The sequence below is a fragment of the Salmo salar genome, chromosome 02 (genome assembly GCF_965601325.2).
Source record: "Salmo salar chromosome 02, fSalSal1, whole genome shotgun sequence".
NCBI classification, from domain to species: Eukaryota; Metazoa; Chordata; class Actinopteri; order Salmoniformes; family Salmonidae; genus Salmo; species Salmo salar.
In genome coordinates this window covers 37054626-37080195 of record NC_138292.1, presented here as the reverse complement: position 1 = coordinate 37080195, position 25570 = coordinate 37054626, and the positions used below count along the sequence as shown (strand labels likewise).

Genomic DNA, 25570 nt, shown 5'->3' with positions numbered 1-25570 from the left:
TCACTTTAACCATATCTACATATACATACTACCTCAATTAGCCTGACTAACCGGTGTCTGTATGTAGCCTTACTACTTTTATAGCCTCGCTACTGTATATAGCCTCGCTACTGTTTTCACTGTCTTTTTACTGTTGTTTTTATTTCTTTACTTACCTATTGCTCACCTAATACCTTTTTTTGCACTATTGGTTAGAGCCTGTAAGTAAGCATTTCACTGTAAGGTCTACACCTGTTGTATTCGGCGCACGTGACAAATAACATTTGATTTGATTTGATTTGAATCATATGAGGAAACACTATTCAGTTATAGTTGAATAGGCAATAGCAACCAATGTGAATAGAAAATAACCTCAACCAATAGTAAAGTGAATTTGCAGTGAAAAAATGTATTGTTTATTGACACAAAAGCTGACACCAAATTAAATAAATGGCAGATAACAGATTTGGATGGGCTTTGAGTGTAGGTAGATGATTAGGTAATAATCCTAGTTATATGTACATATCTACCTCAGTTACCTCGTACCCCTACATATCGACTCGGTACTGGTACCCCGTGTATATAGCTAAGTTGTCATTACTCATTGTGTATTTATTATAACATTTATTATTACATGTTTTACTTTTCAATTATTTCTCTGTTTTCAGTCTCTGTGGATTGTTGGTAAAGGACCTGTAAGTAAGCATTTCATTGTTAGTCTACACCTGTTGTTTACGAAGCATGTGATAAATACAATTGTATTTTATTTGATGTAAACTCACATTTTTAGGTCCAAGGCCAATTGCCTCCCATCGACAGACAATATGTTCTCTCACTGATGAACCTCGGTGCTGCTTTTAAATCAACAGAGATGTTTTCAACCCATTCTAATCTATTCTGAAAATACATTTTGCTAAGAACCAAATCATTTATCATTTATTCATACAGATGTTCCGTTTCACATTGAAAATCTATTTTACAAGACAGACCTGTTACGTCCCAAGAACGAAGTAATCAAACACTTCTAATCTTACCATCTAAAGTATTTCCATCTCAATCCAATATTGTGTTTTTGTCCTGCTATATATACTTTTAACCTATTCCCTAATATTTTTTTACCTAGAAAAATCCCAACCCACTGGACCCCTCTGATAGTTACTGTATATGTTCAATAAGATATAAGTGCTCTCCTTACAGTTTGTTATACATTTTCCCCTCATTCTATTGATTCCTTGGCCCAGATCTCCAGATCTATCTTTGGGAGCATCATTACTAATGTATTTTAGCTGGAGAGTCGTGCCCTGGGGTGAGCAGCAGCACACTCTATAACTGAATTAGACACAAGGAGAGACCTACAGCACTCATGAATGCACATGCAGCTCATTCCAAGTCACGCACCAAGCATCCTTATGGAACTAGCAGGAACAGACTGGAGTCACCTGGGATGGACGCCCACTGAGGCTTCACATTGCTTTCTCCTGGTCTTGACAAACACACACATCCCATGCACTCGTGTAGTTCCATTAACCCTATCACGATACAATGAGACTTCTGATCAACATAAGAATGGAGAATATTGATGAATCATTCAGCATGATGTATATTGTAAAGCACCTGTTCAAACTCTCTTTTGCATTATCATTGATTCATTATGAATGGTTCTATCTATGGGATCACTCATACAGTCTGATAGTGATGACACTATAATAGAGAAAGAAGCAGACAGCAGATAATCCACAGTAGACAAAATGAGTGGCAGACTGTGAATACTGTAAATTGGCTCTGGCAGTGAGGCGTTGAATAGAGTGCCAAACCCTGGGGCTCAATGCCTCAATCACATGTCAAATGTGTTTCATTGTTAGAGTCCCACTTTCCCACAGGCCCCAGCCTATAAAGCTGCCAATTGGCCTGGATGGATGGGCTGGGTCCATATGGGTGTGAGGGTTGGCCTACCGGAAGCCTGACAGTAATTACCGTTGATTGATGCTCTGATGCAGGAGCTAAGTCAACTCCAAACATCAGATGGAGATCTGCCACAGTGAAAAACAAAGACAATCATAGAAAAAAAGCGATACAGAAAAAAGGCACCTGGACTCGGTAATGAGAACAGCGAGTGTATGACTGTTGAGTGTGCTACCAACTGATCCTGAGACAGGAGATGTCAGAGATAAAGGCCCAAAACCAAACCAATCTCCAGCCCCATACCCTTAGGGCCCCATGTTGATTCCCTGTCATGGATCTGACAGGAGGGAATTATCAAGGGTCTGGGATAGAGGCTAGGGTGTGGTTTGGAATTGGGACAAAAAAGGGAAGCGCTACCCGTCATCTATGAGTACTTAGGACACTGCTACTGTGTAAAGCTGAGGACTGACTGCTCCACATAAATGAAATCAAATAAAGTTGTATTTTTCCCAATTTCTTATAAAATGTGAAGTATTATCACACAGTTTTGATGTTTTCTCAAAGCTCTTCAGTTTGTAGGTTGATGTAAAAGAAAATTATATCTCACCATCTGCTGAAGAAATAATGAAGAAGCATATTGAATGAACATTGACATGACCCTTCCCTATTGTGTGTTTGTTGTTCTGCCATGGTTATTAACCTCTCCTAGGATCTGTCCAAACAGTGGTCGCGACCCATGTGACCCCCTTGGCCTGTGTGGGTCAGAACTAGAAAAGCTCTATCCCGTCATGCAGACAGATCGATAGAGGCTGAGCCCAGCATTGATCAGGGACAGAGATAGTATCATCACTCATCAATGATCAGCTTCAACCTTTATGTTGAGATAAGGGATAAGATGACAAGAGGATAGTGTATGATGAGGGACAGAGCACAACCCCGACCCCTTCTTTCTACATGCATGTGTACTACACAATACTACATGTCTTATAGTTGTCTTTGGTCCAATGTGTTATTCTCAGGCATGTAAGCAACTGTGTAAGAGTGGAGAGTTCAAAGAGAGAGTGAAGAAGAGGAGGAGAATAAGATAGTAGAAGGGGCATGGGCAGGGGGTGGGGTGAAGATTAATACAAAAAAGAACTGAATAGAAACAAAAAAGAAAAGGGACAAAAGAGGAGAGCGAGGGAAATAGAAAGTGAGAAAGCAAGAGACAGAGGGTAGAGTGAGAGAAAGACGAGAGAAAAGGAGAGAGTGAGAGATGATTTGTGGGCCTCTCTAGTGTGCTAGCGTTACAGGAATGGCCCTCCTGGGCAGCATGAAAAGGCTCTTGACTGTTAGTAGTGGTAACACGAGCCTCCAGCTCCTTGCCCTGATAGATGTATTTACTTTTCAGCGCCTGGGCCCAACTCTGAAACAAAAAAAGAAGCTGGGAGGGCATCAATATTTGTAGTAGTGATTATGATCATTTTTTTTAAACCCACCCCTACTCTTTGTTTGTGATGGCTTAATGCTCTTCTTGGCTTTAGGATACCGTTTTATTTCACAGTGTGTATTGTTGCACTGATCAGTCATTGGCTGTCCTCAGAGGCCTGAGCAAAGTAATGTAGGCCTACTTCTATTTGTCAATGTCGTCAGATTAGATACAATATCTGGACATCTAAAAATGTGCTACCGATTATTTCCTGCTGTCTCCTTGTATTTGTCTCCAGCAAGTGGCACAGCGGTCTAAGACACTGCATCTCAGTGTTAGAGGCATCACTACATACCCTGGTTTGATTCCAGGCTGTATCACAACTGCCCGTGATTGGGAGTACCATAGGGCGGCGCAGAATTGGCCCGGAGTAGGCCGTCATTGTAAATAGGAATTTGTTCTTAACTGACTTGCCTAGTTAAATAAAGAAAAACTATTTTGGGGAGATGTTTTTCTGTCCACAGACTGTCTGCACATTGAATTATTTGTGCATATTTTCTATGATGTTATAAAGTACACTCTTACATTGTCTGAGGATGGTCATGTTTATTCAACTGTCCTATCAGTACTATAGAATCAGTCCTACTCCTTTCAACTGTTACAATGGTCATTTTTGCCATCCTCACTTCTCAGGCTGATCTACTCAGATGGCTGTTTTTAACAACCTAAGTAAGGGAACATGCTACAGAAAAAAAGGTTATATCTTGAACCTTAAAGGGTTCTTCGGCTGTCCCCACAGGAGAACCCAATGAAGAACCCTTTTTGGTTCCAGGTAGAACCATTTTGGTTCTACATGGAACCCAAAAGAGTTCTACTTGGAACCGGAAAGGGTTTTACTTGGAACCAAAATGGGTTCTCCTTTGGGGACAGCCGAAGAACCCTATTGTAATCCTTTTTTCTAAGAGTGTACTACTCTGTTTCAACTAGAGAACAAGGATGGAAGAGAGAGCGCCACGAGGAGCAGCAAAGCAGACAGCAATCAGTCCTAAGTGGAGGGGAGTGGCAGAGCAGCTCCCATTTAGGATAGTGGGCCAGCTATTTAGCTTGACAGCCATTAAATATGAATTAAAAACCACACAGGCCTCTTTGCCTCCGAAATGTCATTACATATATTTATGGTTTGCGATTTTTGAATAAGCAGTTTGCAGGGCTTCCCAGGGGTGGGATGGAGGGATGGGAGGGGGGGGGGGGGGGGGGGTATGGGGCAGAATGTATATCCAATAGACAGGTCTGGTAGATAGGGAGGATGCCTAATAGCTACTGAAATGGAATCTGCATTAGGAGCTCTAACTGAGTAGAACACTTCAGGGGTCGGCCCCAGGAGGAGAAAATAATAGTGTTGTTTTGGAGTGGGTGCTTCAGTTTCTCCACAACAGACTGCACAGAGACGGGAGAGAGATGACATTTCATTTGAGAGGAGGAGGAGCATTTTCAGAAAAATAGGACATCATGGCTCTTAGAATCTTTGAGTTGAGTTTATGGTTTGGTCTTAGAAGGTCAGTGTGTTCCATCATTTTAGTGTGTTTAACCCTTGTTAATGCCTACAGACGTCTACAATTTATCATGTTAGGTGTCAGATGTCAAATGTGCAGTGCATATAATGCAGTCTGGTTGTGGACTGAAAAACAATTTAGTCATCGGGACTTGAAATCTAATTTTAATTGTTTTACTTTTTTCACACTGGACAGGGATTTTTCTGCATAGAAAATGATTGGGCGAGCCACCTAAGTGTTTTTTTCGAGCCGTCTGTCACGATCGTCATAATAACTGGACCAAGGCACAGCGTACGTAGAGTTCCACATGTTTATTCAATGAAACTCACACAAAAAAACAATAAAGAATGAACGAAACGTGACGTCTGAAGTGCTCACAGGCAACTACACAAAAACAAGATCCCACAAAACACAGTGGGGAAATGGCTGCCTAAATATGATCCCCAATCAGAGACAATGATAAACAGCTGCCTCTGATTGCGAACCATACCAGGCCAACATAGAAATAAATAACCTAGACTAGAACACCCCCCTAGTCACACCCCGACCTAACCAAAATAGAGAATAAAAAGGCTCTCTATGGTCAGGGCGTGACAGTACCCCCCCCCCTCCCCCTCCCCCCCCAAAGGTGAGGACTCCGGCCAGAAAACCTGAAACCAACTGGGGAGGGTAGGGGGGATGACTAGTGTCAGTGGCGGCTCCGGTGCAGGTCTTAGCCCCCGCCCAGACCACGGGTCCGGCCATGGAGCCGGGTAGGACGCCGTACCCGGACTGGGCACCGACGCCGAGGAAGGCTCCGGCCATGGAGCTGAGTTGGCCGCCGTGCCTGGACTGGGCACCGGCGCAGAGGAAGGCTCCGGCCTTGGAGCTGGACTAGCCGCCGTGCCTGGCGCGTCTGCTGCCAAGGAAGGCGATCCTGTCCTGCTAGGATTTCCTCCCAAGTCCATGATCCCTTCCCCTCCAAGATCTCCTCCCAAGTCCAGGATACCTTCTCCTCCTGGACATGCTGCTTGGTCCTGTTGTGGTGGGATCTTCTGTCACGATCGTCGTAATAACTGGACCAAGGCGCAGTGTATGTAGAGTTCCACATGTTTAATCAATGAAACTCACACAAAAAAATATAAATATAAATAAAAAACCTAGACTAGAACACCACCCCTAGTCACACCCCGACCTAACCAAAATAGAGAATGAAAAGGCTCTCTATGGTCAGGGTGTGACACCATCTAAGTCCAAACACTGCTTTTAGAAGAAAAACATCTAGATGGAAAAACGCTTTCAGTCTAAACTTAAGCGACTAAAACCAGATATAAAGTATATAGAAAAGATAATGGACCTATATATATTTGCATAATATAGTCTTTGAGAGCTAACTCATCGAAATGAAAGCTAGACAGTCAGGGAGAATCGAAAATTACCAAAACTATGAATTCAGGAGTATAGATTTTGTTATTATGTTTGAGCATAAGAACACAGCATTAACCATGGCAAAATGCATAGAAATGCAGGAAATTTGATTTAAAACAGAAAAATACTTTAAGCACCAAGGCAGGATATCTTAAATCACAGGAAATTAGCTTTAAAACTGCGACCACACCCATTGCCACGCCTCCTGCCTAGCTCACCACCTAAGCTCCTTTTTGATCAAAGAAAAACCCTGTCGGCTTTGTTGTGTGATAATAATTGATGTTTGATTGCAATTGAGGCAATTCGATATATTCATGACAATGGACATATAATGCGGTTATACTGCAGTTGCATACACCTTCATTAAACGAGAGAACTCTTCATATTTTCATTAGTCGGACTAGCGCCTAACAAACTAGCTCCTAAAAATACATGCTAGGAATACTCTTTTCCCGCTGTCAACCACTTGCAAAGTGCACCTGTTTCATCTAGCCACACAAAAGAACAATATTGTACAGCAGAAGCACTATTGTCAAGCCCAAGTGGACTGCTGCTGTTTTTAAGACCGCTCTCTAATTTGCTTCCGTTTTGTAGCCAAACCCAACATCCATATGTATAAAGCCTGCTACACTCTAGCCTCAGCCCCTTCGCATGTACACACCGTCAATGCCTGTCTAAAATACACAAGGATCATTAAATGTTTTGTATGTGGATCAATTGGTTCATCCAGTCCTCATCTTACACAGAATGTCCTGATCATGTAAAGGTCTGATGTGATCTGATAGAGGAAGTAACCGATTACACAACAGTGACAACAAACTCCATATTTTGTGTAAACTTACACTGGTAGCCCCTATTTGCACTGTGATTGTTGTTATTACAGTAACCACATCTAGACTAAGAAATGTTAGTCAAACAAGAGACATCTTACATGAATCACAGACAAACAGAACACAAGAACATGCCAGACATTTAATGATTATTAGATTGATTAGTATGTTTGATTGATTTATTGATAAGTCTAGCCAACATGGAACCAAAGCCATAAGGCTCTGCGTGGAACTAGAATTCAAGTCCAACGTACGTTTCAGGGGTACCTACTATTTCCTGTCTCCCCATGTGCTACAACACAGCAATATGTTGTTCTATGTCTTCTCTAAGGTGCACAGCATCACTGTTTTCCTCATCAATAATTTTTTTTTGTGTGATTTCATTCCTTTTAGTCCACTTAAGGGCCTTTGGTTTCCAAGGAGGCCATTGTATTTCCTCCATTGCCTAGCAACCACCACCAAGGCCAGCACTCCATTGTTGCTGAGGCTATGCACATGCATTGCCAACCATAGAAATAGAATGAACAGAACGCACGTCCCCTATTCAAGTCAATGATGGAATAACGGGTGGACTGGGAGCCCTTTTGAGTATACCCATGCCTAGGTTGAAGATAAAAGGTTAGGACAAGTTATGATTTTATTTTATTTTAATTTTTTACCATTTTAGCCATAGTAGTATGGCACACCTGGACCAAACTTGTGTTAAATGCCTTGCTCAAGGGCACATTAACAGATTTTTCACCATGTCGGCTAAGAAATGCAAACCAGCGACCTTTCTGTTACTGGCCCAAACGCTCTAACCGCTAGGCTACCAGAGCCGTTGTTTACTAGCATACAGTAGCTGGCCCCATTGTTGCAAATAGATATTAGAACCCTCTTGTCTTAACTTTTGTCATCTTCAACCTAGACCCATGCCAGGAAGTAAAAACAGGAAGTGTACCTTTCATTCTATGCTGTTATTTGTTGAGTCAACTCAACTGACATTACAACAAATACATTCCATTGCATGGGCCTCATCAGTTAGCATAATTTAAATGATCATTCTATTATTACTATGGCAATCCAGCATCAGTTCATTGAACATTACAAATTACCATGGAAATTATTGCATCACAATACCAGGCAGCCATTGCGAGTGTACCCTTGAGTTTACCAGGTTTTGAGCTTCCAACCCATTCATTCTATTTCTATATTGCTGACTGCCTGCGTCTACTTTTCAAAATTGTACTGTAATTTCACAAAGTGGTATTTCAGCATTGGAGAGATAGAAAAAAACCAGGAGGATCAGACAATTGGGAAAAATGTTTCATTTGGTCATTTGTTTCTGAAGAAATTCACAGAAAATGGCAACTATTGTGAAAACAAATATTCTGTTTTTTTGCACGGTGACTATATATGTGTGAAAATATATAATGCTGCTACATGTGTACTGTATAGTATTGCATTACATTATTATGTAAGGAAACAAGAAAGAAAGAAAGAAAGAAAGAAAGAAAGAAAGAAAGAAAGAAAGAAAGAAAGAAAGAAAGAAAGAAAGAAAGAAAGAAAGAAAGAAAGAAAGAAAGAAAGAAAGAAAGAAAGAAAGAAAGAAAATAATGTACTGTAGAGAAACTCAAAGTGGAATGAAGGACTTTTATGTTGCAAGGCTTTCAGAGCAGATTTTCAGTGATGTCATTTTTACACAATTCCCTTGAATAGGCTAGCACCTGTGTGCATGGGGGTTGTCTGTCTGTCAGCTTTGAGTAAAAAACATAACCCATGCCAGCAAAAACATATCCATCAGTATTCCCGACTGCCCATTGAGACAGTCTGTGTCCTTACTCCTTGGAGACCAAAGCATACAGCACTCTTCTTAAAGACAAGGCGTTTGGAAGTGTAGATATTGGATTGGCACCCACTTTTTACAGCCCAAAACCATCTTGAAGTGTGGCTTCCATGTAGTGCTTTCTTATTTTCCTCTCTTTTCTCAAATTTTTGTCCAATTCTTAAGTGCTTTTCAGGTTCCCATAATAGGCCACCGTTTCTTTCTGTCAGGGTTCGCCGTTTTCCACGCGCAGATCAAGCCCATCTGGATGACCCTTCTAGGTGCCTAAATTGAAACATGGTGAGTCCCTTCCATTTTGCTAATGGGCAGAATGTAGTCCTGTCATTATGTGGGTGCATACGGATGTATGTATGATTTATGATCTTGACATGTCATGATTTTAAATGGTACATTTGATCATGTTAACCTGCTCTTTTTTATCTGCATAATCAAAGTCAATTATGGTTTGTCTCTGAGCCAGTGCATTATACCTCTATACACTCTATGCTCCTGGGTTATCTAGTATCCTTCAGCTCATACTCATTGGATTTGTTAGATAAAAATCTGCATGTCTAACTAGCTCTCCTTTGATTAAGGAAGAGTGCATGGACATCATGGGCATAAAATTAAAAAGATGTAATCTTTTCCTAAAGACTATTGACACACAGAGCATGTTATCAAAGGCACACACACACACACACAAACACACACACACACACAACACTCCTTGTGTAGTGAAATTATATCAATCTATTTATTTGTTATACAGGCTCAAACTGCACAACATTGACTGTAAATGTGTTTCCTGTCATGTCCGTGACAATCGAGTTACTCAACTAACCATGCAGGACCTGTACATATGATGGAAACCCCTATAAATATAATGCACATGCAGTATAGCCTTTAACATGCAGAGGAGAATATGCATTAGATTACAGCCTATGCCAGTATAGAATAGACAATAACTTTGAAATAGCTGAAATAGTTTTTAGGCATTAACTACATGTGTTTAATGTGTAAATATCAATACATGTGTTATTGGAGTCCAAACAGTAGCATAACGGCCACATGCCAGCTACAAATGTCACACAATATTTCATACCTCACAAACTGACTTCAGATGCCAAAAACATTTATCTTGGTTAATCCAGAACGTAAATATTGTGTAATTTGGTCAGCTGCGTGATTACAAATACCCTCGACATTCTGGAAATTAATTTTGCACCGCAAGGAGTCTTTTTCCAAATCACTCACCAGCCTACAGTAACAGAGAAAAAACCTTTGGAATAATACAATATGTACATACTACACACTACCTTGATGTTCCAAATATTCAGTAGGCAACAACAAGAGTTAAGGGAAGAAAATACATGTTGTTGTGATTCTAATAGTTATTAATAATTGACAGAACATAGTCAAATAAATGGATTAATCATCACATCATGCACAAACATGATTATTTGCTTTTGTTATGCTATTCATGTCTATATTTCCAGTATAAAAAAGTTAATTGGAGCTCATAAATACAAATCAAATCCAACTTTATGCACATGTTATTGAAACAGATAAATTCAAAGGGAACCTCAAAGACACAGCTTATCTTTAGGGGTTCTCTCTATGCCTAACCTCTCTATGCAGTAACTGCATGTGCCAACCTTTGTGGCACACAGTGTGCCCTGATAGCCAGTTATCGCTGGGGCTTATCACTGGCTCTCCATCCAGCTGGTGTGCCCATCTACATCACCCTGGCCTTGTCCTTCCACTACCACCCCAGGGTCTGAGAGGCCGTAGAACAAGGCACCCCCACCAACTGTCTCTTTAACACTATGGAAATAACATCTATTAAGCATCATGTCTCTCATACGCCTTCATAACCCTCTGGTATGAAGCCTGTGTTACCAAATGTATTAAGCAGTTATAAAATGTTTGGTGAGTTTATGAAAAATGATGTGATGCACCACGATGAGACATGTAGTCATTAGTTAATGGTCTGATAAACATCTGTACTGCTGCTGCTGCTTCGTAACAGTGGTCGCTAGATCATTTGATATCTGATGTTGACTGATACGTTTGTTATGAGTACAGAAGTCAGACAGACATATGGTGGAAATATGTTATACAAACAGCTTAGAGGCAATCCCTGGTTACCCCATAGTCAAGATTTGAATTAGGTTTAAATGGTTCATATATTTAATTTTATGTTCACTTCAAGGAGGCAACGTTGCAGAACTGACAAGACATCTGGCCGTATCAAAATGAGCAGAGGTATACAACTTAAATGTGATTTTTATTTTTACTTTCTGTCATGTGTTTCTTTGATTGCAAGTAAGGGCACTTGATAAGTTGTCTTCATGAAATATTCTATTACAAGGAGAAGGTCACCTAAAACTGGCATTACCTCTTTCAAATGCCTTTAGCCTTCAGCCTGAAGGTCTGAAGGTTGTTGTGATGTATAGAGATTAGTTCAGCTGGAAGGAGACTGAGGTTCCCTGAAAATATCCTTCAGTCCTATAAACATTACCTAAAGGAGGCCACCTTGAGTACATCTTGTAGCCTGGCAACTGAATAGGCAAGGGTACAGTAAAGTGATGCTAGATGAGATAGTGCTAATCAAATTACTGAGCATAGTGTATTCAAGGGGGGCATAGGCCTACTTATTGTTTACACTTAGATGCACTGCCATCATGCTAATAATGAGACGATAAGGAGATGAAGAACACACATTATTCTTTCCCAAATCAGACTCAACATTGACTTGATGAATGATTATTTGATTCTTTGGGTTGCTACAGCACACAAGATGTGCCTCTATGTGAGTTTCATGTTCTAAAACCAATAAAGCATGCAGCCTTTCATCTTAAGAGTCCATAGCTGTGTGGAAGACTAGTGATTTTGTTGTTATGTGTCAAAATTGACAACAAGTCATGGTCTACCTCATTGCTTTGAGACAAAAAAAACGAATATGCAGGTCCCATATCAACACTTATTTAATACTTATTTTTAAAGGATGTACAACTTTCTCCAGATTGCAACCATCTCTCCATTATGATGTATTTTTTTTTTGCTATTTAAAATTGAGATATCGGTACGTAGGCAGGTCTAAATTCCAGTTACAATATCTGGGAAGCTGTAGCCTGGGCTGAACAAACACCACTGCCTCATTCCTTAACTCTTTGTCTCGTTCATTTTCAGACCCGTTCATCCTTTTCCATTGACTTTCCAAAGCAATGAGGGTATGGAAGGGACTGCAGAGATTTTTGAGAGTGATGTTTTCCATCTTCCCGTGCTGCCAGTTGAGAGGACAAAATTCGAAAGACAGGTAGGCCTACACCAAATTTATATTAGGTAAACTTAGGTCTGTCAAAACTTCAATAAACTTTCCTTCTAAAAATGCAATGCATTTTTATATAGGCTATTATATCAATGATGATGAATATGAAACCATAAACGTACATTGCGGATGCACGGACAACACTCTAGTCTAGTGTCTAGTCTACCTGATGTGGGAGGGATCAGCGTCCCAAATGTCCATTCCGGCACGCTGATTGGTTGAAAGGAACAGCATTTTTTTTTACGACGACGACTATGATGATGAAGAAGAAGGTGGTAGTGGTGGTAGTGATATAGAGAGCAATAGGGATGACGTCTTTGTGTAGACATTAACTCTGCCATGGTTCGTTCAACAAAGCCTATGAGGAAATGAATTGAGTTTTTATATGGTTTTTGGATAAACACCGAAAATAAGGTCTGTGGTAAACACAGGCTGAGGAGATCTTATACAGTTTTGTTCTATGAGGTCATCTTAATCAGCTAACATCACTTTTTTGTGAATTTTTAAGTATTCATGTAACTTCAAAAAACATAACGCACATAAAGGATTTGGAATTCATAAAGTTCATGATAACTTACTGATACCTCGTAGAACAAAACGTATAAAATCTCATAAGCCTGTTTTAACCACAGACCTTATTTTCGGCATTTATTCCAAAACCCTATTCCTTCCCCATTAATTTTGCCCATAGTAATGGCTGAACGAACCAGAGGTAAATCATTTCTGTTTTTTAGGACTACAAACTGTCGAGCTCTGTAGGATTCGTTTAAGAATGTAATGGTGATGTCATGATGATGATTAGGCCTATGAATTGCACTATACAAATATATATATTATTATTTTGACCCCCTTCAGTTACGTGGCAGGCTATTCCTCGGAAGTCACTCATGTCAGGCTTCTCCGATGCACAACTGTGCTGCGCGGCTGTCAGCGTTGCGGTCTCATTCAACACTGGAGACTTTGGCGCCATCCCTGCGGACACCACTTCTGCCGTGAGTGCATGGATCAGATCATAGATGATGGTTTCCGCGACATCGAGGGGCTTGGCTCAAGTCCCTGTCCACAGTGTAAATCAGTTGTAGCCTATTAAATGTGTAACCGTGACTGTATGTTAGTGCCTTTTTCTGAGTTTGTGTAACCTTTTCTTTTTCATTGCACTTTGTAGTCCGTGCATGTCCCTATTGCCCAGGCAATTCAACAGAACTATGGTATCATCAAGACAAAGGACAAGCAATACTACTTCACCACTTATCTAGTCAGTCAGAGCAGATTTTCATTGTCATCTTTTGGACATTCTATTCTATGCATTAATTAGTGTGTGTAGTAGGACAAGGTTACAGTAAATGACATGAATATATCTTAATATAACTATCTAAATGTAGCTGATGCTAAACTCCATCCAATACAAACGACTATTTATGAATATTAACAACTCAGGCTCCTAGGCAAGGTTGGGGAGAAACTGATTGCATGTAATCATGTACATGTAATCTGATTACAAAAAGGTAGTCCCAGCTAAAATTGTGTAATCAGGTTACAGATACTTTGAAAAACTAGATGATTACTCCTTGGATTGCTTGCTTGCGACAAAATACATTATAACACTTTTCCTTTTCTCAATGACTTTCATTTCAGCCTTGAAAAAAAGGGCAAATTTAGTTTGTTCCACCTGAGCGAGTCTGACCACAAATTAGAGACCACTATGATGGCACACCAAATGCGTTTGATGGATCCTTTTTGTCTTCTAATGCCTCTTAAGGGGAAAGTAATCTAAAAGTAACTGAAATTAATAATATTACATTACTGGGTATGGGTAATCCAAAATTACTGATTACAATTTTTGACAGGTAACTAGTAACTGTAACGGATTATATTTAGTAAGTAAGCTACCCAACTCTGCTTATATGATAGAGTGGCCCAAAGGTCAGTATATCAAAACAAATATTGACTTGCACTTCAATAAGCACTTCCCTTCAAATTCCGGCCAAAAATGTATCTAATTTCAACCCCATAATTTGACTTTTAACCTTCAATAAATTACACAGCAGTACACAGTGTATTCATTTAATCTGCAATGTGCCCATGTGAATTATAGAGAAAATAATCACAGACAAAATGGCCACCTTTCAAGCCTTTTATTGGTGAAATTTCAGCATCATTTCAAGATGATGTCAAGAGAAGGAGCGAGCTGGACTTGACACAGGTGAAACAGACAAGGTGGAGATGTTTTTTCCTTTCTATGGGGATGTAATGTTAGCTTTACTGGGGGGGGAGGAGAGCCTTGGTTTGGTCAACCACAGTCTGGAAGAGCTGCTCCATCTGGGCCTGCAAGTCATCAGCCAGAGGCTTGAACTGGGCCTGCATCTTGTCGACCAGAGGCATGAACTGGGCCTGCAGGTTATCAGCGATGGGACGCACCTGCTTCTCGATGTCACTGACGAAGGGCTTCATCTGCTCCTGGATCTTCTCAGCATGCTCCTGGATCTTGTCGGTCAGAGGCGTGATCTGAGTCTTACCCTCCTCCAGGTAACCCCTATGGGTAGAGAGACACACTTAGAGAGACGTTTTCCAACAGCTGTAGGCTTAGGGAGCAAGCTAGCTTTACTGTATGGTACTGATGTGAAAACAGAGATGTTTAAGATGTAATATCCCTGTCAAGTACAATGTTACGAATAAATAAAATGAATAGTAACAATTTGAATGAGTGTTCTATTTAGAATGACTTGATATCTTAAACGTGAAGAGATTCAACTCCATACAGAGTTGATGGTACTTATTTTGTTGATCTGCAATAAAATCTCCCCTCAAGATAAGTATTCTATTATATTGGAAGAATGTTGTGGTCAGTAACATACTGAGCCTGGCTGATCAGCTCATGAGACTTCACTGTCTCAATGGCGTCCTGGAAGTACTTTGTGAGAGTCTCGATCTCAGCAGGGATGTCACGCTTCACTAGGGAACTGGACTCACAGCCTGTCATACACACACACAGAAAACACACTTAGTTACACACATTCACTACACACAGAGTATTGTGTTTATAACGCACAGTATTAATTCAGTCTGAAAACAAGGATGGATGTAGTTATGATTAAAGAGGTTATAGATTAGCAGAGGAGTAAAGGGCTTGATTTTCAAATAAATATTTATCCTCTGAATTACCTTGTTTATCAGTTATGCGTTACTCAATTGCTATTCATGAGTAGTATTAAGTATATATGCAGATAAGATAGAAAGTCATAAAGATTTTTCTTTGTTGCAGAACAATTTATGTAATGAATTCTTACCAATGGCCAGCACAACAACAAGGGCGGCGACGAGAGAGAATTTCATGATTGCTGATGGGCAAGGTGGATCTATAGGAGAGGAGACGAGGATTAGGACGACAACAGGGAGTTTCAGATGCAACATCGTACACTACATGACGATTGACACTCAATGATATTCTGTTCACTTTCAGAAGTTGCACTTATCCTAGGTGAAACCAGGTAAATGTGATGAAACTCTGACCACATTAAGATCGCAGTAGAAATTGGCATCATATTTAACCATGTAGTCATAATGAAAACTTTACAGTACTTTGATGTATCTCTCTTGAGGCTACTACACTAACAAAAAGACACACAATAAATATGAGGCTAAACTTTAAGTGCTAAACCAATATACTGAGACATTGGGATCAGACAGAGAAAACCATGGAAGACTTACCTTTACTTCTGGTGGTTCTTGGACCTAACAGTACCTTGTGTCTGGGGCCAAGGGGTTTTATAGCTCCTGCTGGACAAAAGGGGCCTGGCCCAAATCTTATTGGCTACAACATGTAAGGGAGTGACCTGAGGTGGAATGTGCAAATGTGTAGCGTTGGCTGATGAACCTTGATGTGTTGCCTGTCCTAATAATGACACAAAGTCCAAGTGTGTGTATTGATTGGGTTCGAGATAAGGTGCTTGCACCACAGTTAAAACACGTATTACTGGTTGAATCAAAAAGTGCCATTCAAGCCAACCTATCCCATCATCCCTTCATTGTGTAGGCTTAATGCAATCACTAATAGATTCACTCTTTCTTGAACAATGTTTTGTCCCAAAAAAATTCAATGCCAATTTGTTTTACTATTTGGGTATGCATTTTAGGTTAACCTCCTCTTTTCATTTGGGTTAAAATATATGGCAGTAGGAAGTTGCATTATTTTGTTTTCCCTTCATTCATTTGTTTCCAATGTTTTGGGGTTTTATTAACTCATTTTCTAAATGATTGGCAGAGCTAGCATTTTTATAGAAAAATAACATTGATTTTGGGGAAGTAACTCCCAGCAACACAAATGAGAAAAGCTTGGTAGTGTAGGGTTGGGGTCCATTTGAATCGAAGGCAATAAGTTCTAGTCTGGCTGATACCAGTAAACAACAATTGAAAAAGGGCATCTGTTGTCAATGAGTTCTCAATAAACTGAAAAGGGGATGCTGTTTATGTCAAAAGTTTTGGGGATTTTAAATTCAAATAACTTCCTGAATTGACTGACTTCAATTTGAATTGACCCCTTCTAAAGAGCTAGTCTTTATTACTCAGCCATTAAACACACATTAGAAAAAGACTGATTGACAACAACAAAAAGACACGACTGACAACACCTTTTCTACCTTCCAGGTCGGACGTTCCATCAGCCATTGCCTCACTGCACATTACTACTGTTACAGTACCAGGCAGAAACACAGAGGGCCTCAGATAAACCCATCACATCAGGGGAATGGTAGATACATTGCTTGTATATGAACTTGTTATTGCTGAGGACATCTATTTCAGTAATAATGTGAAACTAATGGTAATTTCATTGTTTTATGGTTTGGTTTAGATCAGTTAGAGTCAGCAAAAGAGCAGACATTTCCTATTCAGTTTGTAGATTGAGGACATAGATACTGGCATGTGCTCCCATAGTCGCATGCTATATAGTTTAATGTGGTCAATGTCCAGTTTTTTCTGTACTGTTGGATTTTTTTTCTCTACTGGGTAATCTAAAGTAATGATGATATATATTATCATTCATACATACAGCAAGAATGATCCTCTGACATACTGTAAATAAATTGCACATTGCATGAATGAATATAGAAAGACACATCATTAAGAGAGAAAATATGTAATATTTCTTCATTCATTATTTTGTATCTCTCCTAGGAATGTAATTATCTCAGCAAATTAGATTGGATGGACCAGAGATCCCAATGTGACATGTGCCCTAGATGTTGATTTAGCAATTTCTCATAAATATCACCCTCCTCCGACTAGTGGATAAAGTACTTTTTGTATTTCCAAGTTCTTTCATTATTTTTCCATCTCTGCATCTTTCTTTGTATGGGGTCTATGATTCACTACAGGGAATGGGAAAAGATTGTGCTGAGATTGGTACTTTCAGCAACTCTCCTACAGAAAGGCATAGCCTATTTTGTCGAGGAAGATCTCTCTCTCTCTAGGCATCTGGCAGCTTGGTGGATCCTGGACGCAGTCAGCTTAACTCACCTCTAGCCATGTAACCAAACATCTCAAGGTTATGTGATGTATTAATTTTTATGACGACATTTTCCCAAGGTGCTGTGCTGTGTGCTGTGCTGTCCCTGCTCAAAGAATTTACATTTAAGTCATTCAGCAGATGCTCTTACACAGTGCGACTTACAGGAGCAATTAGGGTTAAGTGCCTTGCTCAAGAGCACATCGACATTTTTTCAGCTAGTCAGCTCGTTTACTGGCCCAATGCTCTTAACCGCTAGGCTACCTGCCATTTAAATCTGTGAAATTCAACTAATACATTGAAACTAACTGACACAAATAATTCGATGGGAACAATGCACGCCCATACCCATGTATTAATTTATTTCACATTTCTAGTTATAATATATTGGATTATATTTATATGCTTTCTATAGCGTCTCTGATAACAGGGGTGTATTCATTAGTCGGATTCCGTTAACAGAACCCGTTTACTGTTTACTCTAGAAACCAAAGGGAAACGAACATAACAAACAGAACGGGACCAACCTGCATTTGTCATATAGAAACTTTAATTTCCGTTGCAAAACGTTTAGCAACAGACGAAACATTTTGAACTCGGAATCCGACTAATGAAGACTCCCCAGGCAGCGATACTTCCCGGATATCATCAACGTTCACGCGCATCAGCGCAAAAACAGTAGCTAACAACATGGCGGACGTACTGGATCTTCACGAAGCGGGAGGAGAGGATTTTGCTATGGATGAGGATGGTGATGGTAAAATTTATTAAACAGTAGTTCTGTGGGGTTTTTTGTGCTTGCTTATGGACTCACTAACAGAGCGTATTTGGGGAGTTTTAGACTAACTGAGTGAATAGTATCCGTAAATCGTGGATGCGTGTTGACTGTTGGGCCTAGTTGCGACCATTCAAACATGCTGTTTGGCTAATGTAGTGTTGGTAATACCTTTTTGAATTGTGCCTATTTCGTTTGAACAATAGGTGTTAGCTAGCGAATGTGTACAGTTGCCACTCTTCCAGTTACTGCAATAAATGTTTGTTTGGCATTGTTAAAAGATGGCGAGTAGGTTGTGCTAACGCATTAGCAAGCTATCTGGCTAACACAAGTGGTAGCTAGGTAGGCAGTTAATTTGTTTGGAAACTGCGAGATCAGTGTTAATAACTCACCAACTACATAATCAGCATTTCTTCTGTCGACTATTGTAAACCGATGGCGATTAGCGTGTGAGCTACTGAACGTTAGCTAGTAAATTAGCTAACCTAGTATAGCTAACGTTAGACCAATCTAAAATTAACGTATGACTAATGTTAATGTTAGCTAACACCCTTTCAACTTGTATGTGACCAATCTAGCTAACTTAACTACTACACCAAACTAGCTAATTCATTTGTTTGTAAACTGTGAGGTCAAGGTAATAACTTGTCAACTAACGTAGTTATTAGATCTTTTTTTCTGTCGAGTTAGCTACTGTAGCTAGCTGTTTTAAAAAGGGCTATTCATTAGTTAGGTATACTCTAGCTAAGTCATTAGTTAACTTTCTGTTCACTAATGTGTGTCTGTAATGTCTTCATTCCCCAGACAGCATCCACAAGTTAAAAGAGAAGGCAAAGAGGAGAAAGGGACGAGGTTTTGGTTCAGGTGAGTTACCACTGCAGTTCTGACTCCTAACCTGGCTGTATTCTACTTCTCCAATTTTTCAATAGTGTATGACAGTGTACAATTGTGTGTTTGTGGTGGGATGCATGATTCCCTTTGTTCTCTGCTGTGCTAGAGGAGGGAGCGAGGTCCAGAGTGAGAGAGGACTATGATACAGTGGAGCAGGATGGAGACGAGCCAGGTCCTCAGAGATGTAAGTGCCATGATGAATTTAGGGTGGACATTCTTTTTTCAGTCACTTCTGAATGGGGGGTGGATTTGAAACGGTGGTTTTGTACATCGTTCCAAGTTTTAAAATGCTCATAACAATACGAGTTTAATTTAAATATTGTGTTATAGCAGGTGGTAGCCCTAGTTAACCATACAGGCAGTTATTTAATTAACACAGACATGTTTTTTGATTCTCTCAGCGGTGGAGGGTTGGATCCTTTTCGTGACTGGGGTACATGAAGAGGCCACTGAGGAGGACATCCACGACAAGTTTGCGGAGTTTGGAGAGATCAAAAACCTACATCTGAACCTGGACCGAAGAACGGGTTACCTCAAGGTTAGGCCGAATCCCCATGTCTACACAGCACATTTTAATTTGGTGTTTGTTGCTTGGCCAGTTTTGCCAGGGTTAATTTGCCTGGCTAATATTGAGAGTTTCATAATTGTGTAATTTGTTGCGCACTGCTATTTTAAGCCACAAGGTGGCAGCATTACACTGAACATGGACAAATGGCAATGTGCTTTTTTGTTGAAATTGTTCCTTTATGGCAAAGCAGACATAAAATTATAGGGTGGTGTAATGTTGTTTTTTGGGCGGTGTCTTTATATTTTTGACAACTTTTACTTCACTACATTCTTAAAGAAAATATGTACATTTTCCTTGACACAAGTATTTGCTACATTTCGAATGCTCAAGCTGGACAAAATTATGGTCCAATTCACGCAGCTATCAATAATAACGCGTCACCACTACTGCCTCTCATATGGCGAACTCACTAAACACACACTGCATTTGTAAATTAAGTCTTGTTTGCTTCGAGAGAAAAAAAGTGCAGTCTTGATGTATAGCATTTACTTTTACTGAAGTATGATAATTATGTGCTTTTTCCACCAGTGTACATTTAAAACAAGAGACGTTTAGACTTACTGAAGTAGTATTTTACTGGGTGACTTTTACTTGAGTCATTTTCTATTAAGATATCTTTACTTTTACCTAAGTATGACAATTTAGTACTTTTTCCATCACTGAAATTCTGTTATTGTCGTTAATCAATTGAAGCACTGTTTAATTTAGGATTTGACAAGCATTCTCCTCACCCATTTTTGCCATTCCAATGTCTGTACAGTCATTAACTGGTTACTAAGTACGATGTGGTTGGACTATAGCAGGGCATTGAATTCCACAACACTTCCTGCAGCTGCGCATCTCAACCTTAGGCATCACACGTTCAGGGAATCCAATGGGCTGCATTAGCTACCTAGCATGGCGACGCAAAAGCCTGTTTAATTAAGAACTAGCTGCATTTCGAACACCTCGATCTGCCGTTTTACGTTGTGGGATAATTAGGAATACAGCAACACCTGCCATTTCTGTATTGCGGTATGTTTTCCTGTCCCTTTTAGTCTGGGTTGACAGAGGTACTCGTGTTGACCTGCGACTGTTATGACAAGAAGGGTAAGCCCTTCTCATTGCAATATTAAGACTAGAATTTGACTTTCTCATGGATTTGCTCATCAATTATTATCACAGGGTTATGCGCTGGTGGAGTATGAGACGTACAAAGAAGCCCAGGCAGCCATGGAAGGGTTGAATGGCCAGGACATGATGGGCCAGCCTATCAGTGTGGACTGGGGCTTTGTCAGAGGACCACCCAAGAGCAAGAGGAGGTGAGTGTCGTAGAGTGAGCGGTAGTCTGCTGTGGAGGGTAACTGTAGGGGTTTGGAGCTGTGAGAACACTTGAAACAAGTGGGCAAAACCCAGAGCTTAACTTGGAATATCTCCATTTCACATTTTAAGTATTAGATGAGACTTGTTTGGGTCTAATATGAAGAGGGGAACAGAATGGGTGCAGAGGCATGACTTGAATGGGGGGGGGGAAGAGAAATGACTGATTAAGTGTAAATTTGAAGTGTTGTAAATGATTTTGTTGAGTTAACCGTCCCTCTGTTCCCCACAGGGGTGGTGGACGTAGACGCAGCAGGAGTCCAGACAGGAGACGACGTTGATTCCCCACATAGCGTAGCCCCAATTCTGAGCAAGGACTGTTGTCATCTGCTCTTGAAAGGGTTATTTTTTTAAATTACATTTGCGTTCTGTAATAGCGTTAACTTTACTGATGTCTCTATGGTAATCAACTGTTTAATTGCAAATGGCCCTGACAAGTGTGCTTTAGAGCCAAAATTATGAGTTGTTCCAACAAAATGGTAGGGTTGCCTCTTTGTTTTTTTTTTACTGAAACAAAAAACACCAAATACACTGATCAGTGAAACTTTGTTTGCATCAACAACAAACTGTTTTAAAGTAGTGGTATGTTTTTTTCTTATGGATCCATCTATTCTGTTTCAAGGTTTAATTTGGTTATGTTCTGGGCCATGTTTCCCAAAAGCATATTAAGGCTAAGTTCATTGTTAGAACCATTGGATCCTTGGTTTTCATGATGAACTTAGCCTTAAGATGCTTTTGGGAATCTGAGCATTTGTGTGGCCTTTAATGTATTACATGGGAATAAAGCATTTTTAAGTGAATCATGTGTGCCATGGTCATTATGTTTTGTTAGGATGTTACAAATGTTTTTATTTCTATATATTTGTGTGTACACTGAATGAACAAAAGTATAAACGCAACATGTAAAGTGTTGGTTCCATGATCTGAATTTAAAGATCCCAGTATTTCTCTCAAATGTTATGCACAAATTTGTTTACATCCCTGTCGGTGAGTATTTTTCTTGCCAAGATAATCCACCTGACAGGTGTGGTGTAGAAGCTGATTAAACAGCATGATCATTACACAGATGCACCTTGTGCTGGGGACAGAAGGTCACTCTAAAATATGCAGTTTTGTCACACAACACAATGCCACAGATGTCTCAAGTTGAGGTAGTGTGCAATTGTCATGCTGACTGCAGGAATGTTGCCAGAGAATTTGTTCATTTCTCTACCATAAGCTGCTCAAATGTTGTTTTATAGAATTTGGCAGTGCGTCCAACCTATTTTTTAAAAACATATCTGTGACCAACATATGCATAGGCGTCACTACAGTCCCTGGTTCGAATCCAGGCTGTATCACATCTGGCTGTGATTGGGAGTTTCATAGGGTGGTGCACAATTGGCCCAGGGTAGACAGTCATTGTAAATAAGAATTTGTTCTTAAACTGACTTGCCTAGTTAAAGGTTAAATAAAAAATCTAATCTGTATTCCCATGTGAAATTCATAGATTTGGGTTTAATTTATTTATTTTGACTGATTTCCTTATATGAACTGTAAGTCATTGCATGTTGCGTTTATATTTTTGTTCAGTTTATATGTATATTTATAAACCGGGTGGTTCGAGCCCTGAATTCTGATTGGCTGACAGTCGTGGTATACCACGGGTATGACAAAACTATTTTTAACTGCTCTAATTACATTGGTAACCAGTTTATAATAGCAATAAGGCACCTCGGGGGGTGTGGTATATTGGCCATATAACACACCCCCTCGTGCGTTATTGCTTAAGTATATCACAGGAGGTTGGTGGCACTTGTGGTAATTACTGGAGCAGAATTAGTGGAATGGTATCAAACACATGGTTTCCAGGTGTTTAATGTCAATACATTTGCTCTGTTCCGGCCATTATTATGAGCCATTCTCCCCCCAGCAGCCTCCTGCGATGTATGTATGTACAGTATATGTATATAAATCTATCAACCTTTATGCAAGATAATGAAATGTACAGGTACAGTGCCTTCAGAAAGTATTCATACCCCTTTGTTACAGCCTGAATTCAAAACAATACTTTTTTCCCTCACCCATCTATACACAATACCCATAATGACAAAGTGGAGACATGTTTTAGAAATCTTTGCTAATTTAAGTATTCACACCCCTGAGTCAATAGTTTGTTGAAGCACCTTTGGTGGCGTTTACAGCTTTGAGTTGTCTTGGGTATGTCTATCAGATTTGCACATCTAGAATGGATTTTCTCCAGCTCTGTTAAGTTAGATGGGGAGTGGCGGTGAACAGCAGTCTTCAAGACTTTTAATGGGTTCCAAGTTTAGGTTTTGGCTGGGCCACTCAAGAACTCACATTCTTGTTCTTTAGCCAATCCAGCATTGCTTTGGCTGTATGGTTAGGATCATTGTCCTGTTGGAATGCAAATCTTTGCCCCAGTCTAAGGTCATTTGCACTCTGAAGCAGGTTCTCATCAAGGAATTGCCTGTATTTGACTTCATTCATTGTTCCCTCTACCCTAACCAGTCCCCTAGTCCCTGCCACTGAAAAACATCCCCACAGCTATGCTTCACGGTAGGGACGGTGTTAGACAGGTGATGAGCTGTGCCTGGTTTTCTCCAGACATAGTGCTTTGCATTCAGGCCAAAGAGTTACATTTGTCTTAATGATCTCAGTCTTTCGAGTGCCTTTTTGCAAACTCCAGGGGCCTCATAACAGTTATGTAAATTTCACAATAAATATGTGCTTGCGCCATTTTTGAAAAGTCAGTGCAGATACAAATATTGACATTTATAAACATGTTTCCTTTATAAATCAGACCTGTAGTAAAACTGTGCTTGCGTGAACTAGCATTAGTTAGATGAAACGCCTCCTTTCATCTTTTATGGTTGTAATAACGCTCTTTATTTGCTGTATAATTTGCAACTATTAGCATTAGGCCAACACATGCAAAAGATGAATTGTTGTTTAATATTTCGTTTATCAATAGATTGTGTTTATATTTTTATAGTCTCTGAGATTAAATAGGAAATGATGTCGCACTCCTATAGCACATACTGTGGCACAGCAGCCCATACTGTCAAATATGTTACATAAACTACCTGCCTATTTACTGTGTTGGCAGAATGTTTTAATCTTTATCAGTCATTTATGCTGTATCTGGAAAAGGAATGTATGCGTTAGTGAAAACCATGGCAAATTGTCGTGGACCTGTCAGCAGATCGTTTGATTTCAACAATGTTTTGCATCGACTTTTCCACCAAACCTAAATAAAATAGGACAAACTCGTGTGTTTTTGTTCTAGTTTACTTTTTTATTTATATTTTATAGTAGGCCTACTATTGATATTCATTACTGCATCATTGGGAAAGAGCAAGCAAGAAAAGCCTTTCACTGTACTTCTGCACATGACAATATAAACTTGATACATAGGCCTACTTCAATGTAAAATATTAAATTCAACTGTATACCGGCATTATAAACCGCACTGCCTATGATATTACAAAACCTGAAATACATATAGCCTATATATTTACTAGGCTACCAGGTCAAATTAAATCAGAGATGCACATGGTAATTTGTTATATGGCTCCTTCAGGAATATGAACCCATCATGGCCAGAAAAAGTGAGGAATATCTTTTCAATGGTTATGAAAATAAAATAAATAAGGAAAATATTGCTGTATAATCATTTTAGATTCAAAAAATAAAATCTAAAACAAGAATGGTTGCTTTCTTGTTAATCTGTTAAACCCCTTTTTTTAAAAAAGCTTTTCATCATATCCCACATTTGCACAAAATACTTACTTTCCAGCATATGCATGGTCTAAAGTTTGCATGGAGGTTTGCGTGTATAAATGTGACCTTTTGCGCTGAAAACTGGCGCAGGCACATTTTGGGGTATATTTTGTACATACAGTATGCGCGGTATATTAATGAGGCCCCTGGCGTGCTGTCATGTGTCTTCTCAGGAGTGCTTTCCATCTGGCCACTCTCCCATAAAGCCCAGATTGGTGAAGTACTGCAGAGACGGTTGTTCTTCTGGCAGGTTCTCCCATCTCAGACAATGAACTCTGTAGTTCTGTCAGAGTGGACATTGGGTTCTTGGTCACCTCCCTCACTAAGGCCCGTCTTGCCTGGTTGCTCAGTTCGGTCGGACGGCCTGCTATAGGCAGAGTCTGGGTAGTTCCATATTTGTTCAATTTCCAATGATGGAGATCACTGTTGTTTTATACCCATCCCCAGTTATATGCCTTATCCAGTGGCAATTTTAGC

The 25570-nt window shown here is 39.8% G+C and overlaps 2 protein-coding genes across 3 annotated transcripts; one reads left to right on the top strand and one right to left on the bottom strand.

Moving 5' to 3' along the window:
* Window positions 1–14334: 14334 nt before the first annotated feature.
* Window positions 14335–16102, bottom strand: LOC106581855 (uncharacterized). Its single transcript, XM_014164277.2, has 4 exons — window positions 15923–16102; window positions 15502–15570; window positions 15070–15187; window positions 14335–14747 (listed from the first exon to the last, which is right to left on the bottom strand). Exons 2-4 carry the CDS (start codon window positions 15545–15547, stop codon window positions 14474–14476), a joined length of 438 nt encoding a protein of 145 aa, XP_014019752.1. The 5' UTR covers window positions 15548–15570; window positions 15923–16102; the 3' UTR covers window positions 14335–14473.
* A 2211-nt stretch (window positions 16103–18313) lies between these two features.
* On the top strand, window positions 18314–22110 carry LOC106581844 (RNA-binding protein 8A-like). 2 transcript variants are annotated; one of them, XM_014164264.3, is made up of 6 exons: window positions 18314–18468; window positions 19297–19356; window positions 19490–19567; window positions 19785–19921; window positions 21116–21252; window positions 21543–22110. In XM_014164264.3, exons 1-6 carry the CDS (start codon window positions 18408–18410, stop codon window positions 21589–21591), a joined length of 522 nt encoding a protein of 173 aa, XP_014019739.2. In that variant the 5' UTR covers window positions 18314–18407; the 3' UTR covers window positions 21592–22110. The 2 variants fall into 2 exon arrangements, with proteins under 2 accessions (XP_014019739.2, XP_014019730.2); XM_014164255.3 differs by having other exon boundaries at window positions 18321–18474.
* Window positions 22111–25570: the final 3460 nt, after the last annotated feature.